This window comes from Nerophis ophidion, linkage group LG01, assembly GCF_033978795.1.
Source record: "Nerophis ophidion isolate RoL-2023_Sa linkage group LG01, RoL_Noph_v1.0, whole genome shotgun sequence".
Taxonomy (NCBI): Eukaryota; Metazoa; Chordata; class Actinopteri; order Syngnathiformes; family Syngnathidae; genus Nerophis; species Nerophis ophidion.
Genome location: NC_084611.1, coordinates 41,795,865 through 41,820,041, shown reverse-complemented (window position 1 = coordinate 41,820,041; position 24,177 = coordinate 41,795,865). Strand labels below are relative to the sequence as shown.

The 24,177-nt window shown below is 42.7% G+C and overlaps 1 protein-coding gene across 1 annotated transcript; it reads right to left on the bottom strand.

Moving 5' to 3' along the window:
- Positions 1 to 641: 641 nt before the first annotated feature.
- On the bottom strand, positions 642 to 23,633 carry LOC133558356 (zinc finger protein 391-like). Its single transcript, XM_061909711.1, has 5 exons — positions 23,577 to 23,633; positions 22,816 to 23,025; positions 18,177 to 18,248; positions 4,808 to 5,102; positions 642 to 3,004 (listed from the first exon to the last, which is right to left on the bottom strand). The coding sequence occupies exons 1-5, from the start codon at positions 23,631 to 23,633 to the stop codon at positions 2,115 to 2,117; spliced, it is 1,524 nt and encodes a 507-aa protein (XP_061765695.1). The 3' UTR covers positions 642 to 2,114.
- Positions 23,634 to 24,177: the final 544 nt, after the last annotated feature.

Genomic DNA, 24,177 nt, shown 5'->3' with positions numbered 1-24,177 from the left:
AAAAATAGTCAACAACATAAGGAGGTAACGTCCGCAGGAACCCACTACAGAGAAACTTAATTTCCGATTACCGTATGCAGCTCATTTTTATTTGAGTTATTGAAATATCTTGTGTGACACTTTATTTGTTTTAAAATATTGTAGTGGTGTTCTGTACAGAAAAGTACACTTTGATTTAGGTTTTTTTTGATATGTCATCTTAGTGACATCATGCACAAAAGTGCACTCATAGCTTGTTTTAAAACGTGTCTGACAATCTTGCACTTTCTGTTTTTAAATGACATGAATGTTTGTGCCACTGCTTAATAACTGTTTAATAAATACAACCTTTGGTCAATTGACTTAGTTGTGATTTACCTCTCTGCATGAAAGTTTAAAATGAGCTTATATTAATGCAGTATGAGGAAGAATGTTTTAATGTAGACACATAGAATCATCATACTGCTGTGATTGTATGTATCAAGTGTTCATTCAAGACTAATGCAAAATATCCACATATATTTTGTGTATTGTGATATGGTCTAAAAATATCAAGATATTAAAAAAAGGCTCATATCGCCCAGCCCTACCTTAAAGGTAGAACAGCGCTATACAAGTATAATTTACCATTTACAATCATTTTAAAATGGAAACAAAAAGGCTTGATTTCTACAATATTTATTGGCAATAATCAAAGTCAGAACAAACAAATTATCCACCAAGCATACATTTCCAAAGTTTTGGATAAATGTTTACTGTGAAGATTGTGTGTACTTTGTTGGGGGGAGTTCTCACATGTGACGTTACACTTCCGTGTAAGCTTTTAGCACAAAACTGGCCAGGAAAACATAAACCAGAAAGTTATTGACTTATCGGATTAATTTCCTGCAGTGCGTGCGTCTTAAACAAACATGCAGTTAAAAATACATTCACAATGTTTTCTGGTTCCTGTGCACGCTGATTTGAATAGATATCACGTGTAGGTGTAGTATATCACTATGTTTAAAGGCCTACTGAAATGAGATTTTCTTATTTAAACGGGGATAGCAGGTCCATTCTATGTGTCATACTTGATCATTTCGCGATATAGCCATATTTTTGCTGAAAGGATTTAGTAGAGAACATGGACGATAAAGTTCGCAACTTTTGGTGCTGATAAAAAAGCCTTGCCTTTACCGGAAGTAGCAGACGATGTGCGCGTGACGTCACGGGTTGTGGAGCTCCTCACATCTGAACATCGTTTATAATCATGGCCACCAGCAGCGAGAGCGATTCAGACCAGGAAAGCGACGATTTCCCCAATAATTTGAGCGAGGATGAAAGATTCGTGGATGAGGAAAGTGAGAGTGAAGGACTAGAAGAAGAAAAAAAACGACTATACAGTGGGAGCAATTCAGATGTTATTAGACACATTTACTAGGATAATTCTGGAAAATCCCTTATCTGCTTATTGTGTTACTAGTGTTTTAGTGAGATTAAATTGGTTTACCTGTAAAACCTGAAGGTCGGCCCCGCACCTTTCTTCAGCACCAGTCGACGGGTGGTGGCGATGCCCATCTCTGCCCTTCGCAAGGGACCCTCTCCGAAACACGATCTTTCAAAATGATCGCTGCATAATACACTGTACTTTGTGTGTGTGGTCCAATCCAACCATGTTCGCGTGACCGCTCTGTTCCAAAGTAAAGCTTCACCGTCATATTTCGGGAATGTAAACAATGAAACACCGGCTGTGTTTGCGTTGCTAAAGGCGGCCGCAATACACTGCTTCCCACCTACAGCTTTCTTTTTTGACGTCTCCATTATTCATTGAACAAATTGCAAAAGATTCATCAAAACAGATGTCCAGAATACTGTGGAATTATGCGATGTAAACAGGCGACTTATAGTTGGGAACGGTGTTGGACCAAAATGTCCTCTACAATGCGTGACGTCACGCGCACGCGTCATCATACCACGTTTCAGCAGGATACTTCGGCGCAAAATTTAAAATTCCAATTTAGTAAACTAATTATACTGTATTGGCATGTGTTGCAATGTTAAGATTTCATCATTGATGTATAAAGTATCAGACTGCGTGGTCGGTAGTAGTGGGTTTCAGTAGGCCTTTAAAACGTCCGTGTTTAGTGTGAGCAGGCTCATTCTCCGGTGTGTGTCCGCATGTGCGCTGCCAAAGTTTTCTTATAAGAGTAACTTTTCCCACAAACTGGACAATCGAAAGCTTTTTCTCCCGTGTGCGTTCTTTCGTGGGCAATCAGAGAAACCTTCTGGACGAACGTCTCGCCGCAGATTGAGCAAATGAAAGGTCTTTCCCCCGTGTGTGTCCTCATATGCGACAGCATGTTGGTCTTCTGGCAGAACCCTTTCCCGCAGAGCGAGCAACTAAAGGGCTTTTCTCCGGTGTGTATCCTCATGTGTGACACCATGTTGGACTTCTGGGAGAATCTCTTACCGCAGACAGAGCAACTGAAAGGCTTTTCTCCGGTGTGCGTTCTCATGTGCAGCGTGAAATTGCTCTTGCGAGAAAAGCTGTCACCGCACACCGAGCAAATGTAAGATTTCCCCTCGGTGTGTAAAAGCAAACCGGAGCGGTGAGAGAATCTTTTACCCCAAACAGAGCGACCGAAGCTTTTTTTAGAGTTCATCTGTGCGTGCAAAGGTCTCCTCGTGTTAAGAGTTGCCTTCATTCCAGAGCATTCTGAATGTTTGTCGTCGGTGCGAGTCCGCACGTCTCCCTTGCAGTCTGTGTTGCTCAAAGGCTCCCGGTGGTCATCCCGGTCTTCGGCCTCACGAGAGTGCGACGTGGTGTCGTCGCTGTCTGACAGCGGCGCCAGGAGCTCGTCTTGTGCTCCGTCGTCCTCAGTCTTCACGGAGACGACGGTCAGATCGGCTTCCTCCTGAGTGGTCCACAGTTCTTCCTCTTCCTCTTTAATGTGGGGGAGCTGTGCGTCCTCCGGCTGCAAGGTGGAGATCCCCGTGTGTGGCGCAGGAGGACGTTGTTCTTGACGACCGATCAGCTGGGGGACGTCTGCGGGACATAAACACAAACACACTTTAGCTGAGACGTCAAACATTCTTGAAAATATAAACGTTGACAAGAACAAGAAAGTTTGATCATATTACTCCTATACCGTATATACCTTTATATACATATATACCTATATATAAAACTTATACTGTATATACCTTTAAATACATATATACCTATACATATATATATACCTATACTGTATATACCTTTATATAGATATATACCTATATATAAAAACCTGGGGGGCATAGGTCCTGTGGCCATGGATGAAGTGCTGGCTGTCCAGAGTCGGGACTCGGGGTGGAACAATTGCCTGTGCATCGTTTGGGGACATCTCTGCGCTGCTGACCTGTCTCCGCTCGGGATGGTCTCCTGCTGGCCCCTCTATGGACTGGACTCTCACTATTATGTTAGATCCACTATGGACTGGACTCTCACAATATTATGGTAGATCCACTATGGACTGGACTCTCACTATTATGTTAGATCCATTAAGGACTGGACTCTATCACTATTATGTTGGATCCACTATGGACTATTATGTTAGATCCACTATGAACTGGACTCTCACAATATTATGCTGGATCCACTATGGACTGGACTCTCACTATTATGTTAGATCCACTAAGGACTGGACTCCATCACTATTATGTTGGATCCACTATGGACTGGACTCTCACAATATTATGCTAGATCCACTATGGACTGGACTCTCACTATTATGTTAGATCCACTAAAGACTGGACTCTATCACTATTATGTTGGATCCACTATGGACTGGATTCTCACAATATTATGCTAGATCCACTATGGACTGGATTCTCACAATATTATGTTAGATCCACTATGGACTGGACTCTCACTATTATGTTAGATCCACTATGGACTGGACTCTCAGTATTATGTTAGATCCACTAAGGACTGGACTCTATCACTATTATGATGGATCCACTATGGACTATTATGCTAGATCCACTATGGACTGGACTCTCACAATATTATGCTGGATCCACTATGGACTGGACTCTCACTATTATGTTAGATCCTCTAAGGACTGGACTCTATCACTATTATGTTGGATCCACTATGGACTGGACTCTCACAATATTATGCTAGATCCACTATGGACTGGACTCTCACAATATTATGATAGCTCCACTATGGACTGGACTCTCACAATATTATGTTAAATCCACTATGGACTGAACTCTCACAATATTATGGTAGATCCACTATGGACTGGACTCTCACAATATTATGCTAGATCCACTATGGACTGGACTCTCACAATATTATGCTAGATCCACTATGGACTGGACTCTCACACTATTATGTTAGATCCACTATGGACTGGACTTTCAAAATACCATGCTAGACCCACTCTACGTCCGTTGCATCATTTCTCCCCATAGAAGAGGGGGGGTCACCCACATTTGCGGTCCTCTCCAAGGTTTCTCAGTCATTCACATTGACGTCCCACTGGGTTGTGAGTTTTTCCTTGCCCTGATGTGGCCTCTGAACCGAGGACGTCGTTGTGGCTTGTGCAGCCCTTTGAGACACTTGTGATTCAGGGCTATATAAATAAACATTGATTAATTGATTGTGGATGCTAGGAATTAAAACTACACAGCTTCAGATTTTGAAAGAGCAGTTATTGTATTACGATTCTATGTTCGTCCAAATGGTCTCGCCAGAGACATTCTGCAGCAGTTAGATTGCCACTGCATGGCGTATTTGAAATATTAGTGAACAATAAACAAGTTAAAGGCTAGTCAGCATGCAAACATGTCTTTAACTTACTGCGATAAACAGCCTCCAGTTGTTGACGCTGTCGCTCGTTCTCCTCTTTCGTTCTAGAAAGTTCCTCCTCGTACGACACCATCGCTCTTTCGAAAAGCCCGAATATTTCATCAGCGGCCGCAACGAGTCGCTCCCTCACCAACACTTTCAACATGTTTAATGTTTTGTTTTTCTGTTGTTGTTGTTTCGACGCTTTGTCCGTCGTCCTTTTTGACGTGTCGCTGCCAACTTCCGCCTTTCTCTTCTTTGACGAATTTTCCGCGGCTGAAGGCTTCTGACGACACGCCGCTGCCATCTGACGGTGGCATTGAAAAGTGCTCTAGATGGGCAGTGAAGGAAGAAAATATGACAGGATTAAAATTGTCTTTAGTGAAAATAATGTGTGAAAGGCGCTCCGCATATTATAAACCAGGCGTGTCCAAAGTGCGGCCCGAGGGACATTCGTACCCCCCGGCCCAATCTAAAAAATACTATAATAAAAATTTCAAAGGCCTACTGAAACCCACTACTACCGACCACGCAGTCTGATAGTTTATACATCGATGATGAAATATTAACATTGCTACACATGCCAATACGGCCTTTTCAGTTTACTAAATTGCAATTTTAAATTTCCCGCGAAGTGTCGTGTTGAAAACGTCGCGGTAGGAAGACGCGTATGGTGACGCGTGCGTTTGACGTCTCGGGTTGTAGCGGACATTATTTTCCAGCCCGATCCAAGCTATAAGTAGTCTTCTTTAATCGCATAATTACACAGTATTCTGGACATCTGTGTTTCTGAATCTTTTGCAATTTGTTCAATTAATAACGGAGAAGTCAATGTAGAAAGGTGGGAAGCTTTCAGCCTTTAGCCACACAAACACAGCCGGTGTTTCCTTGTTTAAAATTCCCGAAGATGAAGCTTTACTATGGAACAGAGCGGTCAAGCGAACATGGATCCCGTCTACATGGCAAAACAGGTTTCGGTGAGAAAACTGTGGTAAAAAGTTGGCTCTAACAGTAGTTATGAACGGAGCCGGCGTCCTCCACCTGCAGCTGCTGCGGCGACTATTACCTCCTCCCAACGAGACACTGACAGTCACCACACCCGTGGCCACACCCCTTCGACTTTCAAGTACTCTATAATCTCACTAAAACACTAGCAACACAATAGGCAGATAAGGGATTTTCCAGAATTATTCTAGTAAATGTGTCTAATAACATTCGAATCGCTCCCACTGCAATCGCCTTTTTTTTCTTCTTTTTTTTCCATTCCTTCACTCTCAATATCCTCATCCATGAATCTTTCATCCTCCCTCAAATTAATGGGGAAATTGTCACTTTCTAGGTCCGAATCGCTCTCGCTGCTGGTGCCCATGATTGTAAACAATGTTCGGATGTGAGGAGCTCCACAACCCGTGACGTCACGCGCACATTGTCTGCTACTTCCGGTACAGGCAAAGCTTTTTTATTTGGGACCAAATATTGCAAACTTTATCGTCGATGTTCTCTACTAAATCCTTTCAGCAAAAATATGGCAATATCACGAAATGATCATGTATGACACATAGGTTGCCAAAATATGCGGTCCTCTCCAAGGTTTTTTCATAGTCATCATTGTCACTGTCACCAACCTCCACTATGTGTGAGTTTTCCTTGCCCTTATGTGGGCTCTACCGAGAATGTCGTTGTGGTTTGTGCAGCCCTTTGAGACACAGGTGATTTAAGGCTATATAAATAAACATTGATTGATTGATTGATTGATTGATTGATTGATTGACTAATAACACAAAGCTGCCATGCGGACTGTTATTGACCTGCTGAAGGCTCCAATTACTTCACTGGAGCAATTTCACTTTCAAATATTTTGGGGTGATAATATTGCATATTTTGTGCAAAACAAAGTTTTCTTTTACAAAAAGGGCATCAAACAAACAAAAAAGTCTTAAAAAAATTATACAATCTTATAATCAAGAGATCTAAAGACTTAAGCGTTAAAAGTAAAAAAATATAGATATACATTTAGCTGAGATAGGCGCCAGCGACCCCAAAAGGGAATAAGTGGTAGAAATGCATGGATGGATTTGGCTTATTTTCAACACTTATTCTTTTTTTATTGTTCTGAATTATTGACCTGTTTAGGGTTCCAATTACTTCACGTCAAATATTCCACTTTGAAATGTTTTGGGGGAAAATGTTGCATAGTTTTTGTGTTTGCCAGATAAATAAGGGTTTTGACATAAAGGCCATAAATATAAAAAACGCAATTGAAAACAATGGTATAACGACAGACAGACCTGAAGTTGATCTCGATGTTCAAGCGTTAAATGAAAAAAAATAATAATTTATGACTTATTTCTGACATTTTTATGACTGAGACCATACCAGAAACTGGGGACCAAACTTGAGGAAAGCCATAAAGGTAAAAAAAAAAACCCACAACTATTGTATTGCTTTTAAAAAAGAAAAATATCAAAATGGCCCCCGCATACTTTGATTTTTCAGTCTGCGGCTCTCAGTGGAAAAAGTTTGGACACCCCTGATATAAACAGACAATAATAATAAAAAAATACATAAAAATACAAATGTTTTAACACCCCTCTTCTGTAACGTAATGGATGTAGTGCAGAGAGAAGCCAGCAGAGGTCAGTGTCTCGCTAGACATGAGATGAAGAACTTTGCGTGGTACTTTTTTGCGATGTAAAATGTTTTCAAATCAAATCAGTATTGTAACAATAGGACATTTGTATATGACATAAAATATAATATAATAATAAATACAAATTTATGTTTGAGTTGAGGGTTAGTGCATGTGCCTCACAATACCAAGTTCCTGAGTAGTCCTGGGTTCAATCCAGGGCTCGGGATCGTTCTGTGTGGAGTTTGCATGTTCTCCCCGTGACTGCGTGGGATTCCCTCCAAATACTCTGGCTTCCTCCCACTTCCAAAGACATGCACCTGGGGATAGGTTGATTGGCAACACTAAATATTAAATATTATAAACTGTCTGGGCGGCTAGGGCGCGGGCCCACCGACGGGCGGATACCCGAACTGGAACCCAGGTATCCAATTCCCTTGGCTCTATCTGGAACCGGGTGGCCAGGGCAAGTCACTCGGGGCAGCCCAGACTAAATATTATAAACTTATTATATTATTATAAAGTTATCACTTTCCTCGGGCACTGTTCCCCTTATTCATCCTCTTCTTAAAAGACCTAACCTCGATCCTGACCTCATGGTAAACTACCGACCGGTGTCTCACCTTCCCTTTATTTCAAAAATCCTCGAAAAAATTGTTGCGGAGCAGTTAAATGAACACTTAGTGTCTAACAATCTATGTGAAACCTTTCAATCCGGTTTCAGGGCAAATCACTCCACGGAGACAGCCCTCGCAAAAATGACTAATGATCTATTGCTAACGATGGATTCTGATGCGTCATCTATGTTGCTGCTCCTCGATCTTAGCGCTGCTTTTGATACCGTCGATCATAATATTTTATTAGAACGTATCAAAACACGAATTGGTATGTCAGACTTAGCCCTGTCTCGGTTTAACTCTTATCTTACTGATAGGATGCAGTGCGTCTCCCATAACAATGTGACCTCGGACTACGTTAAGGTAACGTGTGGAGTTTCCCAGGGTTCGGTCCTTGATCCCGGCACTCTTCAGCATCTACATGATGCCGCTAGGTGACATCATATGCAAATACGGTGTTAGCTTTCACTGTTATGCTGATGACACCCACCTCTACATGCCCCTAAAGCTGACCAACACGCCGGATTGTAGTCAGCTGGAGGCGTGTCTTAATGAAATTAAACAATGGATGTCCGCTAACTTTTTGCAACTCAACGCCAAAAAAACGGAAATGCTGATTATCGGTCCTGCTAGACACCGACCTCTATTTAATGATACAACTCTAACATTTGACAACCAAACAATTAAACAAGGCGACACGGTAAAGAATCTGGGTGTTATCTTTGACCCAACTCTCTCCTTTGAGTCACACATTAAAAGCGTTACTAAAACGGCCTTCTTTCATCTCCATAATATCGCTAAAATTCACTCCATTCTGTCCACTAAAGACGCTGAGATCATTATCCATGCGTTTGTTACGTCTCGCCTCGACTACTGTAACGTATTATTTTCGGGTCTCCCCATGTCTAGCATTAAAAGATTACAGTTGGTACAAAATGCGGCTGCTAGACTTTTGACAAGAACAAGAAAGTTTGATCACATTACGCCTGTACTGGCTCACCTGCACTGGCTTCCTGTGCACTTAAGATGTGACTTTAAGGTTTTACTACTTACGTATAAAATACTACACGGTCTAGCTCCATCCTATCTTGCCGATTGTATTGTACCATATGTCCCGGCAAAACATCTGCGTTCAAAGGACTCCGGCTTATTAGTGATTCCCAAAGCCCAAAAAAAGTCTGCGGGCTATAGAGCGTTTTCATTTCGGGCTCCAGTACTCTGGAATGCCCTCCCGGTAAAAGTTCGAGATGCCACCTCGGTAGAAGCATTTAAGTCTCACCTTAAAACTCATTTGTATACTCTAGCCTTTAAATAGACTCCCTTTTTAGACCAGTTAATCTGCCGTTTCTTTTCTTTTTCTCCTATGTCCCACTCTCCCTTGTGGAGGGGGTCCGGTCCGATCCGGTGGCCATGTACTGCTCGCCTGTGTATCGGCTGGGGACATCGTTGCGCTGCTGATCCGCCTCCGCTTGGGATGTTTTCCTGCTGGCTCCGCTGTGAACGGGACTCTTGCTGCTGTGTTGGATCCCCTTTGGACTGGACTCTTGCGACTGTGTTGGATCCATTATGGATTGAACTTTCACAGTATCATGTTAGACCCGCTCGACATCCATTGCTTTACTCCTCTCCAAGGTTCTCATAGTCATCATTGTCACCGACGTCCCACTGGGTGTGAATTTTTCCTTGCCCTTATGTGGGCCTACCGAGGATGTCGTAGTGGTTTGTGCAGCTCTTTGAGACACTAGTGATTTAGGGCTATATAAGTAAACATTGATTGATTGATTGATAAATTGGCCCCAGTGTGTGAATGTTAGTGTGAATGTTGTCCGTCTATCTGTGTTGGCCCTGCGATGAGGTGGCGTCCTGGGCATGACGCAAAAGGCCTACTGAAACTACTACCGACCACGCAGTCTGATAATTTATATATCAATGATGAAATCTTAACATTGCAACACATGCCAATATGGCCTTTTTAGTTTTCTAAATTGCAATTTTAAATTTAGCGCGAAGTATCCTGTTGAAAACGTTGCGGTATGATGACGCGTGCGAGTGATGTCACGGATTGTAGCGGACATTTTGTTCCAACCCGCTCCCAGCTACATTAATCGCATAATTACACAGTATTTGGACATCTGTGTTGCTGAATCTTTTGCAATTTGTTCATTAATAATGGAGACGTATGTGGAAAGCGGTGTATTGCAGCTGCCTTTAGCAACACAAACACAGCCGGTGTTTCCTTGTTTACATTCCCGAAGGTGAAGCTTTACTATGGAACAGAGCGGTCAAGCGAACATGGGTCCCTACCACATGTCAACCGGCAGGTTTCGGTGAGAAAATTGTGGTAATAAGTCGGCTCTTACCGTAGACATGAGCGGAGCTTGCGTCGTTCCTCGTGCACCTGTCAAAAAGGCAGCTGCGGTGACTCTCTTGCCTCCTCCGACCGGCCGCCCCCGAACGTGGGATGCTTCCACCGAGGAGGAGGGGGGAAAAAAAGCTCTGCCCGGCCCGACTGGCTGCCTTCGCTTTGCCTCGTCGAGAAACATGGCTTCCCTCAGAGACACTGGCGGTCATCACACCTGTGGCCACACTCCTCCGACTTTCAGGTACGACTATATCTCACTAAAACACTAGTAACACAATAAGCAGATAAGGGATTTTCTAGAATTATCCTAGTAAATGTGTCTAATAACATTTGAATCGCTCCCACTGCCCTGTCTTTTTTTTTTTTCCAGTCCTTCACTCTCACTATCCTCATCCACGAATCTTTCCTCCTCGCTCAAATTAATGGGGAAATTGTCGCTTTCTTGGTCCGAATCGCTCTCGCTGCTGGTGTCCATGATTGTAAACAATGTTCAGATGTGAGGAGCTCCACAACCCGTGACGTCACGCGCACATCGTCTGCTACTTCCGGTACAGGCAAGGCTTTTTTTTATTAGCGACCAAAAGTTGCGAACTTTATTGTCGATGTTCTCTACTAAATCCTTTCAGCAAAAATATGGCAATATCGCAAAATGATTAAGTATGACACATACAATGGACCTGCTATTCCCGTTTAAATAGGAAAATCTCATTTCTGTAGGCCTTTAAAGTGCATCCGTACGTGGAGGCTCCTCTATGGGGTCTTGGGGCACTAGGAGGTTAACCCCTTTACTACTGTTACCCCAGGTAGCCCTTGGAAAAGGCCTAGTACCTGACTGCCCCCTAGCCAGGGATACGGTGAAGACCTCAACGGCGGAGCAGACGGAAGACGGTAAATGTAAGAACTACCACAACGGCTGCGATGGCGGAAGAAGGCTGCAGCAGAAAAGGGTCCCCAGTCGTCTTGGACCCCATGCCACTGGACCCTAACCCAATTTCTGTCAAGGATCATGTGGTGACTGTTTGTGCACCAGTCTCCCCATGTAAAACTAAGTCACGCACAGGCATCCTCCATAAAGGGATACACCCCTACCGGGAGGATCGTCATACACGTTCGAGTGGCCGCCGATGATGATGAGGTAGCGACTTGTCCAGGGTGTACCTCGCCTTCTGCCCGAATGCAGATGAGAAAGGCTCCAGCACCCTTCATAACCCCAAAAGGGACAAGCGGTAGGAAATGGATGGATGGATGGATGGCTGGATGGATGGATGGATGGATGTTAGAGTTGGTCCTATAAGTGGTGGTTAGATTACATTAGTTTATTTCAAAGGGGACAATGCAATTTCATAAAAACACATGGTTAAAAAAAGCCAGAATCAGCCAGAAGGCTAATTTTCATCTGTAGTCCCTGACCATGATGTAAACAAGCAGTAAAGTTACAACTTAAAAGAAAAAGAGAAGAACGAGTGAGAAAAAAAAAACAAAGCTCATATACAATATATACAATATGGTAAAAAATAAAATACAACATCACAACATAACAACATACCATTTATCTGGTAAAACAAAATATGCAACAACTAGCCTGAAAAATCAAACGACTTTGATAGTCATATATCGTAATGATTAAAACAAAGCCTTGTCTTTAAATCTATATTTAAGATTTGTATTTAAATAGCTATTAGTTTTAACATTTCATTTTTTTCCTGTTGATTTGTGTTTTTTTTGCTTCATTTCTAATTTTTTTTTGCATTCTTTTTTTTGGTTTCTTTTATCCATCCATCCATTTTCTACCGGTTGTCCCTTTTGGGGTCGCTGGAGCCTATCTCAGCTGCATTTTAATGTTTGTTTAATATTATTTCTACAATGTGCAAACCAATCTGTGGTCCGCAAACAATCCCGGTGCTGCATTTTGGACATCCCTGTAGTGAAAATGAGAAGAATGAAAGTTTATTATTATAAAGCTCAGTTCATTCCTTATTCAGTATGTATTTATGTTTGTGGTGTATTAAATTACATTGTTGTACAGCATTTAATAAAATACAATAATATCTGCTTGGTCCTGCCCTTCATCACAGGTGATCCAGCTTTATACAAGTTAGGTATCAGATAATCTGGAGTTGTTTTTGCACCTCCACCCTAAAAAAAGAACAAAAAGAAACCCTCAGTGAAAATGTGTCAACAGTCATTATAGTCGATTACTTCCATTTTACGCTTAATTAATCTTATGAATGTGCTCTAATAAAGGGAGCTTCCCATCCCACATCAGCATCATCAACAACAACAAAAATCCAATTAGCTCCTGTGGGACTCCTTCACGTGTCCGGCACACTTTGCAGAGTGGGAACATTGGAACTTTGGAAGAAGAAGATAAATAAGAAGAAGAAAAAGAAGAAGGGAAAAAAAAGAAGTGGAAAGAAAAGTAGAAGTAGTAGAAGAAGAAGAAGATGAATAAGAAGAAGAAGAAGAAGAAGAGGAAGAAAAAAAGTGGAAGAAGAATAAGAAGTAGAACAAGAAGAAGAAAAAGAAGGTGGAAGAGAAGAAAAAGAAGAAGGTGGTGGAAAAAGAAAAAGAGGGAAAAAAGGAAGAAAAAAGAAAATAAAGAAAAGAGAAAGAAGAAAAAGAGGAACAAGAAGGAAATGAAGCAAAAGAAGTAGAGAAAGAAGAAAAAAAAAGAAAAAGAAGAAAAAAAAGAACATAAAGAACAAAAGGACGAAAAAGACTGAAAATAAGACAAAGAAGAAAAATAAGAAAAAGAAGGTGGAAGAGAAAAAGAAGAAGGTGGTGGAAAAAGAAAAATGAGAAAAAAAGGAAAATAAGAAAAAAGAAAACAAAGAAAAAAGAAGAGAACAAAGAGAAAGAAGAAAACAAGAAAAAAAGAAGAAAAAAAGAAGAGACAGAAGAAAAACAAGAAGAAAAAGAAGAAAAAGAAGACACAGAAGAAAAATAAGAAAAAGAAGGTGGAAGGGAAAAAGAAAAAGGTGGTAATAAAGAAGAAGAACAAAAAAGGAAAAGAAGAAAAAATAAAACAAAAAATGAAGAGACTGTAGAAAAAGAAGAGAAGAAAAATGAAGAAAAAGAAGAAAAAAGAAGAGACAGAAGAAAAGAAGAAAAGGAAGAAGGAAAAGAAGAAGAAGAAAAAAGAAAGAAAAGAAGAAAACGCAGAAAAAGAAGACAAAGAAGAAAGGGAAGGAAAAGAACAAAAAGAAGAAGAACAGAAAAGAAAACAAAGAAATGAAGAAAAAAGGAGAAGAAAAAAGAAGAAAAATACAAAAAAATAAGGAGAAGAAGGAGGAAGAAAAAAGAAGAAAGAGGAGGGGGAGAAGAAGAAGAGTAAGAAGAAGAAGAAGAAGAAGAAGAACTCTTCTTCCTGCAAGGACGCTGGAAGCAAACAAAGCAAAAAGAGTTAAAGAAACTGTCAGAAGTGAAAGTGTTTGCAAAGCACAAAGAATAACTGTGACAAACATTTTCAACCCTCTTAAAAACAAGATCATCTTCTTCTTCTCAGTACGTCAATTAAAACTTATTCAACTACTTATTTATCCACCACTATATATTCTTTTAAAAACCGTATTATTCATGCAGTAAATTGTGTATCGCTGACTTCAGCAATAATTTAATTCCGTCTTTTTAAGGGACAAAAAACACAGAAAAGTAAACCAGGAGTTGTCCTTGAGAGTAGTCGGTGTACAGCTTGGAGAAAATGAAGGCTTTTCTTCAAACGTCTTCATTTTCCTCCGCGTGTAGAGGAACGAGGAGTCCTGGTCCTCGGGAGATAAGAGAGCACTGAAGAAGACGTGATTGTGTCTTTTTTTTTTTTTTTTTTTTTTTTGCATCTTTGACAGCAGGTTGGAGTGGGCATCTTTCCTGGCATCCACTTTCGGCAACGGAACTCGCCTTTGTGGATGCTCTCGGGAAAACTTCCCACGCTGGAGCAGCGTGAAAGGAAGTTCCACAAAAGACTCACAGAGGCAGAAAAGACGGGGAAGAAGAAGAAGAACAAGAAGAAGAAGAAGAAGAAGAAGAAGAAGAAGAAGAAGAAGAAGAAGAAGAAGAAGAAGAAAAAAAAAAGGTGTCGATGCTACAAGTGGAACTTAAAAAGGGTAAAAAAAAAATAACAAATAAAATAATGCTGATGCGGTGTAACGTGCTTCGCGATAATCCCGCCGACCCTGTTTGATGTGACGCACATGCGCATGTAACGGAGTTAAAATACAACTTGGTTATTATTTTATATTTTGTTTGTTAATTTTATAGTCGAATAGTTCTCATCTCTGCTCGCCTGTGAGAGGATGGTTTGATATCTTTTTGTCCCTCCTGAGTTCCTGTAGTCCTCCAGGGTTGTGTGCCCCTTCCTTATTCCCCTCACAGAAACGTTTTACATGGCTGAGGGTGAGTCTCGGTCTGGGCGATCCCAACGACATTTTCTTGGTGGGATTACCAAAATCGCTCAAATTTGCCAAAATCGTTACAATTCGTTCCATTTTGTTCACTAGCGACACTGAGATTGTCACAACTCCTCTATCATCAAGTCTGCAGATGATACTAAGGTCATCGGACTGATCACCAGGGGAGCTGGTGATCAGTCCGATGACCGTATGGTTACCATGAATTGATTAACGTGGACCCCGACTTAAACAAGTTGATAAACTTATTCGGGTGTTACCATTTAGTGGTCAATTGTACGGAATGTGTACTGAACTGTGCAATCTACTAATAAAAGTTTCAACCAATCAATCAATCAGCTGAGGCAGCGTACAGAAGGGAGGTAGCGGAACTGGTGGCCTGGTTATTAAGTTCAAACACTGATGACATCTATTAAACAGACAAGAAGCAAGGAATCATGCAGAGACAGAGTTCAATATAGCTTATGAGGAGAACGCATGGCACTGAACACTTAGTCACAGTCTCGCCCTACGCTCTAAGATTCAGCTCCCACGTCCCTCTTTTTATTCAGAGTTCTATAGTCAACATCACTGAGGCCGCCTCTAAAAGGAGTGGTCACATATATTATGCAAAAGCAGGTCCAGGACGCACAGTACGCGACGGAATGGGATGGGGGGCCTTGCGATTTCGCATTGTCCCCGCTTCGTCTGCGTGTTGTGATCTTATCATCGTTGAGGTCCTTGAAGTCTCTGTCTCGTCTGCGTGCTGTCATCTTATCTTCATTGAGGTCCTTGAAGTCCTTGGCTGTTAGCGGGCTAAAAACAAAGATAACATCTGGGGCTGAGGCCACCCCTCAGACAAGAAGTTTTGTCTTTGCATAGATTAGAAAAAGTCTAACTTGAGCACAATAGCTAATAACAAAAAAAAACAGACTTTAAGCATACTAAAGTTAGTGTGATAATATATGCGTAATTATTCTAACACTGGTATCAGGATAATAATCTCTCCTTGAACACACACAAAACCCAGGAGATGATTATCGACCCACGGAGAAGGAGCACACAGGACACACCTCTGTACATAGGAGAAAGAGGAGGACAGGGTGAAAACTTTTGAATTCCTTGGGACCCACATCGGCGAGGACCTCACCTGGGCTCCCAACACCCAACAAACGATAAAGAAAGCCCAGCAGCGACTGTACTTCTTCAAGAAGGCTGAGAAAACTTTGCATGCCACCCAAAATTCTCAGCAACTTCTGTAGAAGTACGGTTGAGAGTGTCCTTACCAGCTCAATCACGGTCTGGTATGGGAAACTGCGCTGCTAAGGACAGGAAGGCACTCCAGCGAGTGATTAAAACTGCTCTGTACATATCAGGAGCAGCCTTCCCCTCACCACAGGACATGTACTCTACCAGGAGAGCACACAAAATCCTAAAGGACAGTACACCCCCCCCCCCAGCCCAGTCTCTTTAGACTCTTACCATCAGGCAGACGATACAGGAGCCTGAAATCCAGGACTACAAGACTGACAAACAGTTTCTACCCACAGGCCATCAGGTTTTTCAATCTATCAATCTTTATTTATATAGCCCTAAATCACAAGTGTCTCAAAGGGCTGCACAAGCCACAATGACATCCACGGTACAGAGCCCACATAAGGGCAAGGAAAAACTCACCCCAGTGGGACGTCGATGTGAATGACTATGAAAAACCTTGGAGAGGTTTGAGAGGGGGGGGGACCGAAAGCAATGGACGTCTAGTGGGTCTAACATAATATTGTGAAAGTCCAGTCCATAGTGGAATAAAATGTCTAGCATTAAAAGATTACATTTGGTACAAAATGCGGCTGCTAAACTTTTGACAAGAACAAGAAAGTTTAATCACATTACGCCTATACTGGCTCACCTGCACTGGCTTCCTGTGCACTTAAGATGTGACTTTAAGGTTTTACTACTTACGTATAAAATACTACACGGTCTAGCTCCATCCTATCTTGCCGATTGTATTGTACCATATGTCCCGGCAAGAAATCTGCGTTCAAAAGATTCTGGCTTATTAGTGATTCCTAAAGCCCAAAAAAAGTCTGCGGGCTATACAGCGTTTTCCGTTCCGGCTCCAGTACTCTGGAATGCCCTCCCGGTAACAGTTCGATATGCTACCTCAGTAGAAGCATTTAAGTCTCACCTTAAAACTCATTTGTATACTCTAGCCTTTAAATAGACCTCCTTTTTAAACCAGTTGATCTGCCGCCTCTTTTCTTTTTCTCCTTTGTCCCCCCCTCCCTTGTGGAGGGGGTCCGGTCCGATGACCATGGATAAAGAACTGGCTGTCCAGAGTCGAGACCCAGGATGGACCGCTCGTCAGGACCCAGGATGGACCGCTCGCCTGTGTATCGGTTGGGGACATCTCTACGCTGCTGATCCAAAACCGCTTGGGATGGTTTCCTGTGGACGGGACTCTCGCTGCTGTCTTGGATCCGCTTTGAACTGAACTCTCGCGACTATGTTGGAGCCACTATGGATTGAACAGTCACAGTATCATGTTAGACCCGCTCGACATCCATTGCTTTCGGTCCCCTAGAGGGGGGGGGGGGGGGGGGTTGCCCACATTTGAGGTCCTCTCCAAGGTTTCTCATAGTCATCATTGTCACTGGCGTCCCACTGGGTGTGAATTCTCCCTGCCCACTGGGTGTGACTTTTCCTTGCCCTTATGTGGGTTCTTCCGAGGATGTCGTAGTCGTAATGGTTTGTACAGTCCTTTGAGATATTTGTGATTTAGGGCTATATAAATAAACATTGATTGATTGAAGTCTAAGTCTAATCTAACATAATAGTGAGAGTCCAGCCCATAGTGGGGCCAGCAGGAGACTATCCCAAGTGAAGACGGGTCAGCAGTGCAAAGATGTCCCCAACCGATGCACAGGCGAGCGATCCGCCCCGGGTACCAACTCTGGACAGCCAGCACTTCATCCATGGCCTCTGGACCTTTGTCCCCAAACCCCCTCCACAAGGGAGAGGGGGCGGAGGAGAAGAGAAAAGAAAGGGCAGATCAAGATCAACTGGTCATAATATTTTATTAGAGCGTATCAAAACATGTATCGGTATGTCAGACTTAGCCTTGTCTAGGAGACCCAGAGAACAGCCATTTGGCTTTTCTACCTATAAAACCCACATGTCAGCCGATCGGCTGGAAGGCCCTCCTTTTGTTATGTAAATGGTTGCAGTCACATGAGCCATTATGGCCACATTGTTCATTAGCATGGCAGTGCCCCTTGAGTTGAGGTGAGTTTGAGTTTATTTGGAACATGCGTGCATACAACATGATACATCACTGTGGAGAGACACACCCGACGGGCCGACAACGGACGGAAAGCAGCAGCGCGGGGCCCACCTTGAGGCCAGGAGGCGGGGCATGCGGCGGCGAGGAGAGGCGCGACACGTGGAGCGACACTGCAGCGGCAATCTGAGCCAGGTGCGTATACTATACACCTGCTCACAGTGTGTCTATCTGCTGCTAGAGTACAAAAAGGGCGAGGGAGGAACGAGCGGGGGAGCAGCATGGAGGAGGAAACACCAGCCAGCAGACGAAGAGCGCGACAACCCACACCTAGAGAGCGATGACGCACCCCCGCAGCGGACGCAAGCCCCGGACGCCGAAAGGCGTGCAGCAGCAGCAGACAAGCCGGAAGAGCGCACTGAAAAGTGACGCGACCAATGGGCCAAGTGACAGCAGATTTATTGAAATAATAAATCAAGGTCAAAACTGTTACGATGCGTCTTGTGTCAGGTGTCCTCGCAACCCACACGAGGACGGCTGGAAGTTCGTCACAATCACAATTTCCAGTTTCTCTTTTCAACATGTTTGAAAAGGAGTAGGAAGAAGCAGAGCTTATTTAATCCTACACCTTTTCTTTTAGATAACAGTTGCTAAAACTTTTGCACACATCCTGTTCTCAATATATTCACAATATACTGCATAAGTAATCACAATAAAAAATAAATAAATAATTGGTAACGTAAGTTTTAGTCCATACGATGAGATAAGTAAGATTATTTTTAGAATGAAAGAATGAATGGGTGAAAAAATTCAGAATGTTTGTCATGGTTCTTCTTTTTGTACTTTGTAAACACTTTGAGTTTGAAGAGTTTCTTGAAGTGGATGATATTAGTACATTGTTTGATTGCTTTGCTTAATCCATTCCATATTTTAATTCCACATACTGACATACTGAATGTCCTAAGTGTTGTACGTGCGTACAAATGTTTTAAATTACATTTTTCTCTAAGATTATATTTCTCCTCTTTTGTTGAGAAGAATTGTTGTATATTCTTGGGAAGCATTTGCTTTGTGTATAATTTTAGCTGTTTGCAGTTCCACTATGTCGTGGAATTCCAGTATCTTAGATTCAATAAATAAAGGGTTTGTATGTTCTCTATATCCAACATTATGTATTATTTTAACTGATCTTTTTTGTAACACTATTAGTGAATGAAGTGTACTTTTGTAATTATTTCCCCATATTTCTACACAGTAACTCAGATATGGTAATACTAGTGAGCAATATAGAATATAAAGTGATTTTTGGTCTAGAAGATATTTGGCTTTATTCATTACTTACGTGTTTCTTGTTACTTTATGTTGTATATTTTTTACATGAGATTTCCAGTTCAATTTATCATCAATCATTATACCTACAAATTTGGTCTATTTGTATTTGTGTTTGACTTTCTCTTCTACTGTTACCAAATCGCATTATTTTAGTTTTACTGAGATTCAATGATAGTCTGTTGTTGTCAAACCATTTTTTTAATTTGTTCATTTCTTCTGTTATTATTTGTATTATTTTCCGTGTGTTCTCTCCTAAACAAAACGCTGTTGTATCATCCGCAAATAATACTAACTTTAAATCTCTTGTAACTTTACAAATGTCATTTAGATAGAGATTGAACAGTTTAGGTCCTAGTATTGATCCCTGAGGTACACCACATGATATATTTAGCATTGGAGAAGTTTGTTCGCCTAGCTTCACGTATTGTTTCCTGTTCGTTAGATAACTTCTTATCCAGTTTAAGACTAACCCTCTGATGCCATATCGTTCTAGTTTTTTTGATTAAAATATTGTGATTAATTGTGTCAAATGCTTTAGTTGGATCCATAAACACTGCTGCCGCACATTTTTTACTATCTATTGCATTGGTAATTTATTCTGTAATTTCAATTAAAGCCATTGAAGTTGAAACATTAGCTCTGTATCCATAATGGTTCTCTTTGAGTATTCTATTTTTATATATGAAACTCTCTAATCTGTTATTGAACAGTTTTTCAATTATTAAGAGCAAAACAGGCAAAAACAATATACAAATTCTAAAATCAATCAATCAATGTTTATTTATATAGCCCTAAATCGCAAATATCTCAAAGGACTGTTCAAACCACTACGACTACGACATCATCGGAATAACCCACATAAGGGCAAGGAAAACTCACACCCAGTGGGCAAGGAGAATTCACACCCAGTGGGACGCCAGTGACAATGATGACTATGAGAAACCTTGGAGAGGACATCACATTCCCCCCCACCCCCCTCCAGGGGACCGAAAGCAATGGATGTCGAGCGGGTCTAACATGATACTGTCAAAGTTCAATCCATAGTGGCTCCAACACAGCCGCGAGAGTTCAGATCAAAGCGGATCCAAGACAGCGGCGAGAGTCCCGTCCACAGGAACCATCCCAAGCGGAGTCGGATCACCATGGTAGAGATGCCCCCAACCGATACACTAGCAGAGTATCCATCCTGGGTCCCGACGAGTGGTCCATCCTGGGTCCCGACTCTGGACAGCCAGTACTTCTTCCATGGTCATCGGACCAGACCCCCTCCACAAGTCTGTTAACTTTTTGCAACTCAACGCCAAAAAATGGAAATGCTGATTATCGGTCCTGCTAAACACTATTTAATAAAACCACTTCAAAATTTGACAACCAAACAATTACACAAAGTGACTCGGTAAAGAATATGGGTATTATCTTCCACCCAACTCTCTGGTTTGAGTCACACATTAAGAGTGTTACTAAAACGGCCTTCTTTCATTTTTTCCATTTTGTCTACTAGCGACGCTGATATAATTATTCATGCGTTTGTTACGTCTCGTCTCGATTACTGTGTCGTATTATTTTCAGGTCTCCCTATGTATAGCATTAAAAGATTACAGTTGGTTCAAAATGCGACTGCTAGACTTCTGACAAGAACAAGAAAGTTTGATCATATTACGCCTATACTGTATATACCTTTATATACATATATACCTATATATTTATATACACCTATACTGGCTCACCTTCACTGGCTTCCTGTGCACTTAAGATGAGACTTTAAGGTTTTACTACTTAGGTATAAAATACTACCCGGTCCGGCTCCATCATGTCTTGCCGATTATATTGTACCATATGTCCCGGCAAGAAATCTGCGTTCAAAGAACTCCAGCTTATTAGTGATTCCCAGAGCCCAAAAAAAGTCTGCTGGCTATAGAACGTTTTCTATTGGGGCTCCGGTACAATGGAATGCCCTCCCGGTAACTGTTCGAGATGCTACCTCAGTAAAAGCATTTAAGTCCCATCTTAAAACTCATTTGTATACTCTAGCCTTTAAATAGACGCCCTTTTTAGACCAGTTGATCTGCCGTTTATTTTCCTTTCTGCTCTGCCCAGGGGCATATGTCCGGTGGCCATGGATGAAGTGCGAGCTGTCCAGAGTCGGGACCCGGGGTGGACCGCTCGCCTGTGCACCGGTTGAGGACATCTCTGCGCTGCTGACCATACTTGCCAACCCTCCCGATTTTCCTGGGAGACTCCCGAATTTCAGTGCCCCTCCCGAATATCTCCCAGGGCAAACATTCTCCCGAATTTCTCCCGATGTCCACCCGGACAACAACATGGGGGGCGTGCCTTAAAGGCACTGCCTTTAGCGTTCTCTACAACCTGTCGTCATGTCCACGTTTCCTCTGTACAAACAGTGTGGCAGCCCAGTCGCATAATATATGCGACACACATAAGTGAATGCCAACCATACTTAGTCAACAGCTATACAGGTCACACTGAGGGTGGCCGTATAAGCAACTTTATCACAGTTACAAATTTGCGCCACACTGTGAACCCACACCAAACAAGAATGACAAACACATTTCGGGAGAACATTCGCACTGTAACACAACATAACAAATACCCAGAACTCCTTGCAGCACCAACTCTTCCGGGACGCTACAATATACACCCCCCGTTACCACCAACCCCCCCAACCCCCCCCCCCCCCCCCCCACCCACCGCAACCCCGCCGCCCCGCCCCCATCTCCCGAATTCGTATGTCTCAAGGTTGGCAAGAATGCTGCTGACCCATCTCCGCTTAGGATGGTCTCCTGCTGGCCCCACTATGGACTGGACTCCCAATATTATGTTAGATCCACTATGGACCGGAATTTTACAATATTATGCTGGACCCACTCGACGTCCATTGCATCCGGTCTCCCCTACAAGGAGGCGGTGGGGGTCACCCACATCTGCGGTCCTCTCCAAGGTTTCTCATTGCCATTCACATTGACACTGGGTTGTGAGTTTTTCTTTGCCCTTATGTGGGATCTGAACCGAGGATGTCCTTGTGGCTAGTGCAGCCCATTGAGACACTTGCGATTTAGAGCTTGTATAAATAAACATTGATTGATGATTGATTGATTGATTGATTGGCACTCAGTATCAATTGGGGGTTAAATCACCAAAATGATTCCCAAGCGGGACGTTCTCCTTCAGGCGCTGCAGCCCTGAATAATGACACTCGCTTGTGATAAAGCAACTTTTAATTCAGTAAAGTGTCTCCAGCCGCACTGCCGTGTCACTCTTATGTCCAGACGAGGATGACACGACCAGAATACCACATCACTGGGGCAGTTATTTCTTCGCTTTTGCATCTTGGGGTCCAGGATACAAAGCCGTCACAGAAAGAACTAGCCTAAAAGAATGGCCCGCGCCCAGGTGCTCCTGCCCCGCTGTCCCTGCTGTCTCCAGGTGCTACTCCACCGGTGGATCCAGCCAGCCAGCCATTGATGGAAGCAGTTTCCTCGAACCCCGATCCTCCCAGCTCCAGACCAGAGAGATACTCTGCAGAATCCGTGGATGTGCGATCCTTCTTGACTCCTTCCGAGTTGCTGATTTTCGCACGGAACGCTCCCGTGTAGCCTTCATCATCGCTCACCTGTCAGGCAGAGCCGCAGCATGGCCCATGGCCGATTAGAATTGACGGTCAGCCATTGGCTCTTCTGATGAGGCGTTGTCAAGATCCATGGAGCAAGTGTTCCAGTGCAATCCTCCTGGACGTGAGGTATCCCGTACCTTGCTTAAGCTAAAACAGGGGCGGCCCAGCGTGCCTGATTGCACTGTCGAATTCCGCCCCCTTGCGACCGCAAAAACATCTGGCTAACGTTGAATCACAGACTAAGAATGTCTTCCTCTGCTTGTGAGGAAATCATCGTGAGATGATACGTTTTTTTGTATTTCCATTTCGCGCTGCACTCGCAGTGCTTGGGCTCACCTGGCTACAGTACGTAAACATAATCCCCATGTTGATTCGTCGAAAACCTCAATGATTAATTGGGCTGTGTTTTGCCACTCACATTGCCTTAAATCGGAATGTCCTCCCATTCTGTCCTCACACAGACACACCGGAAGAAATTGATGTATTGCTAGTTTTTCCCTTGTATCATGACCTCCGGGAGGATTTTAGCAAGGATAGGGCTCTTTCGCTACCTCCTCATCATCCTTATGATTGTTGTATTTATCTTCTTCTGGGCGCCGTGCTGCCATGTCCAAACCCGAGATGGAGTTTCTGGAGGATTATATTTCCTCCTCGCTTGCCTCAGGCATAACTCGTCCCTACTCCTTGCCGGTTACTGCAAGTTTTTTTTTTTTTTGTCGATTAATCGATCATCGTGCGCCATCTCCATCAAGAATACATATCCTCTACCTTTATTGGATTCTGCATTTAATTCGCTCTATGCAGCTAAACTCGACCTGCGCAGTGTTTACCACCTTATTCGGATTCGAGAGGGAGATGAGTGGAAAACAGCCTTAAACACCCCTCTCAAACACTTTGAGTACCTTGTTATGCCTTTTGGTCTCACGAGCGATCCTGACGTTTTTCAAGGACTTATAAATTACGTGCTCCATGACATGTTTGAAAGGTTTGTGTTTGTTTATTTAGACGACATATTGTTTTTTCCTTCCTCACAGGAGGAGCATATAAAGCAGGTCCGGTTAGTTCTCCAGAGGCTCCGAGAGAATAGACTTTTTGTTAAGGCCAAGAAGTGTTGTTTTCACACAGCATCGGTGGCTTTTTGGGGGTTCGTTG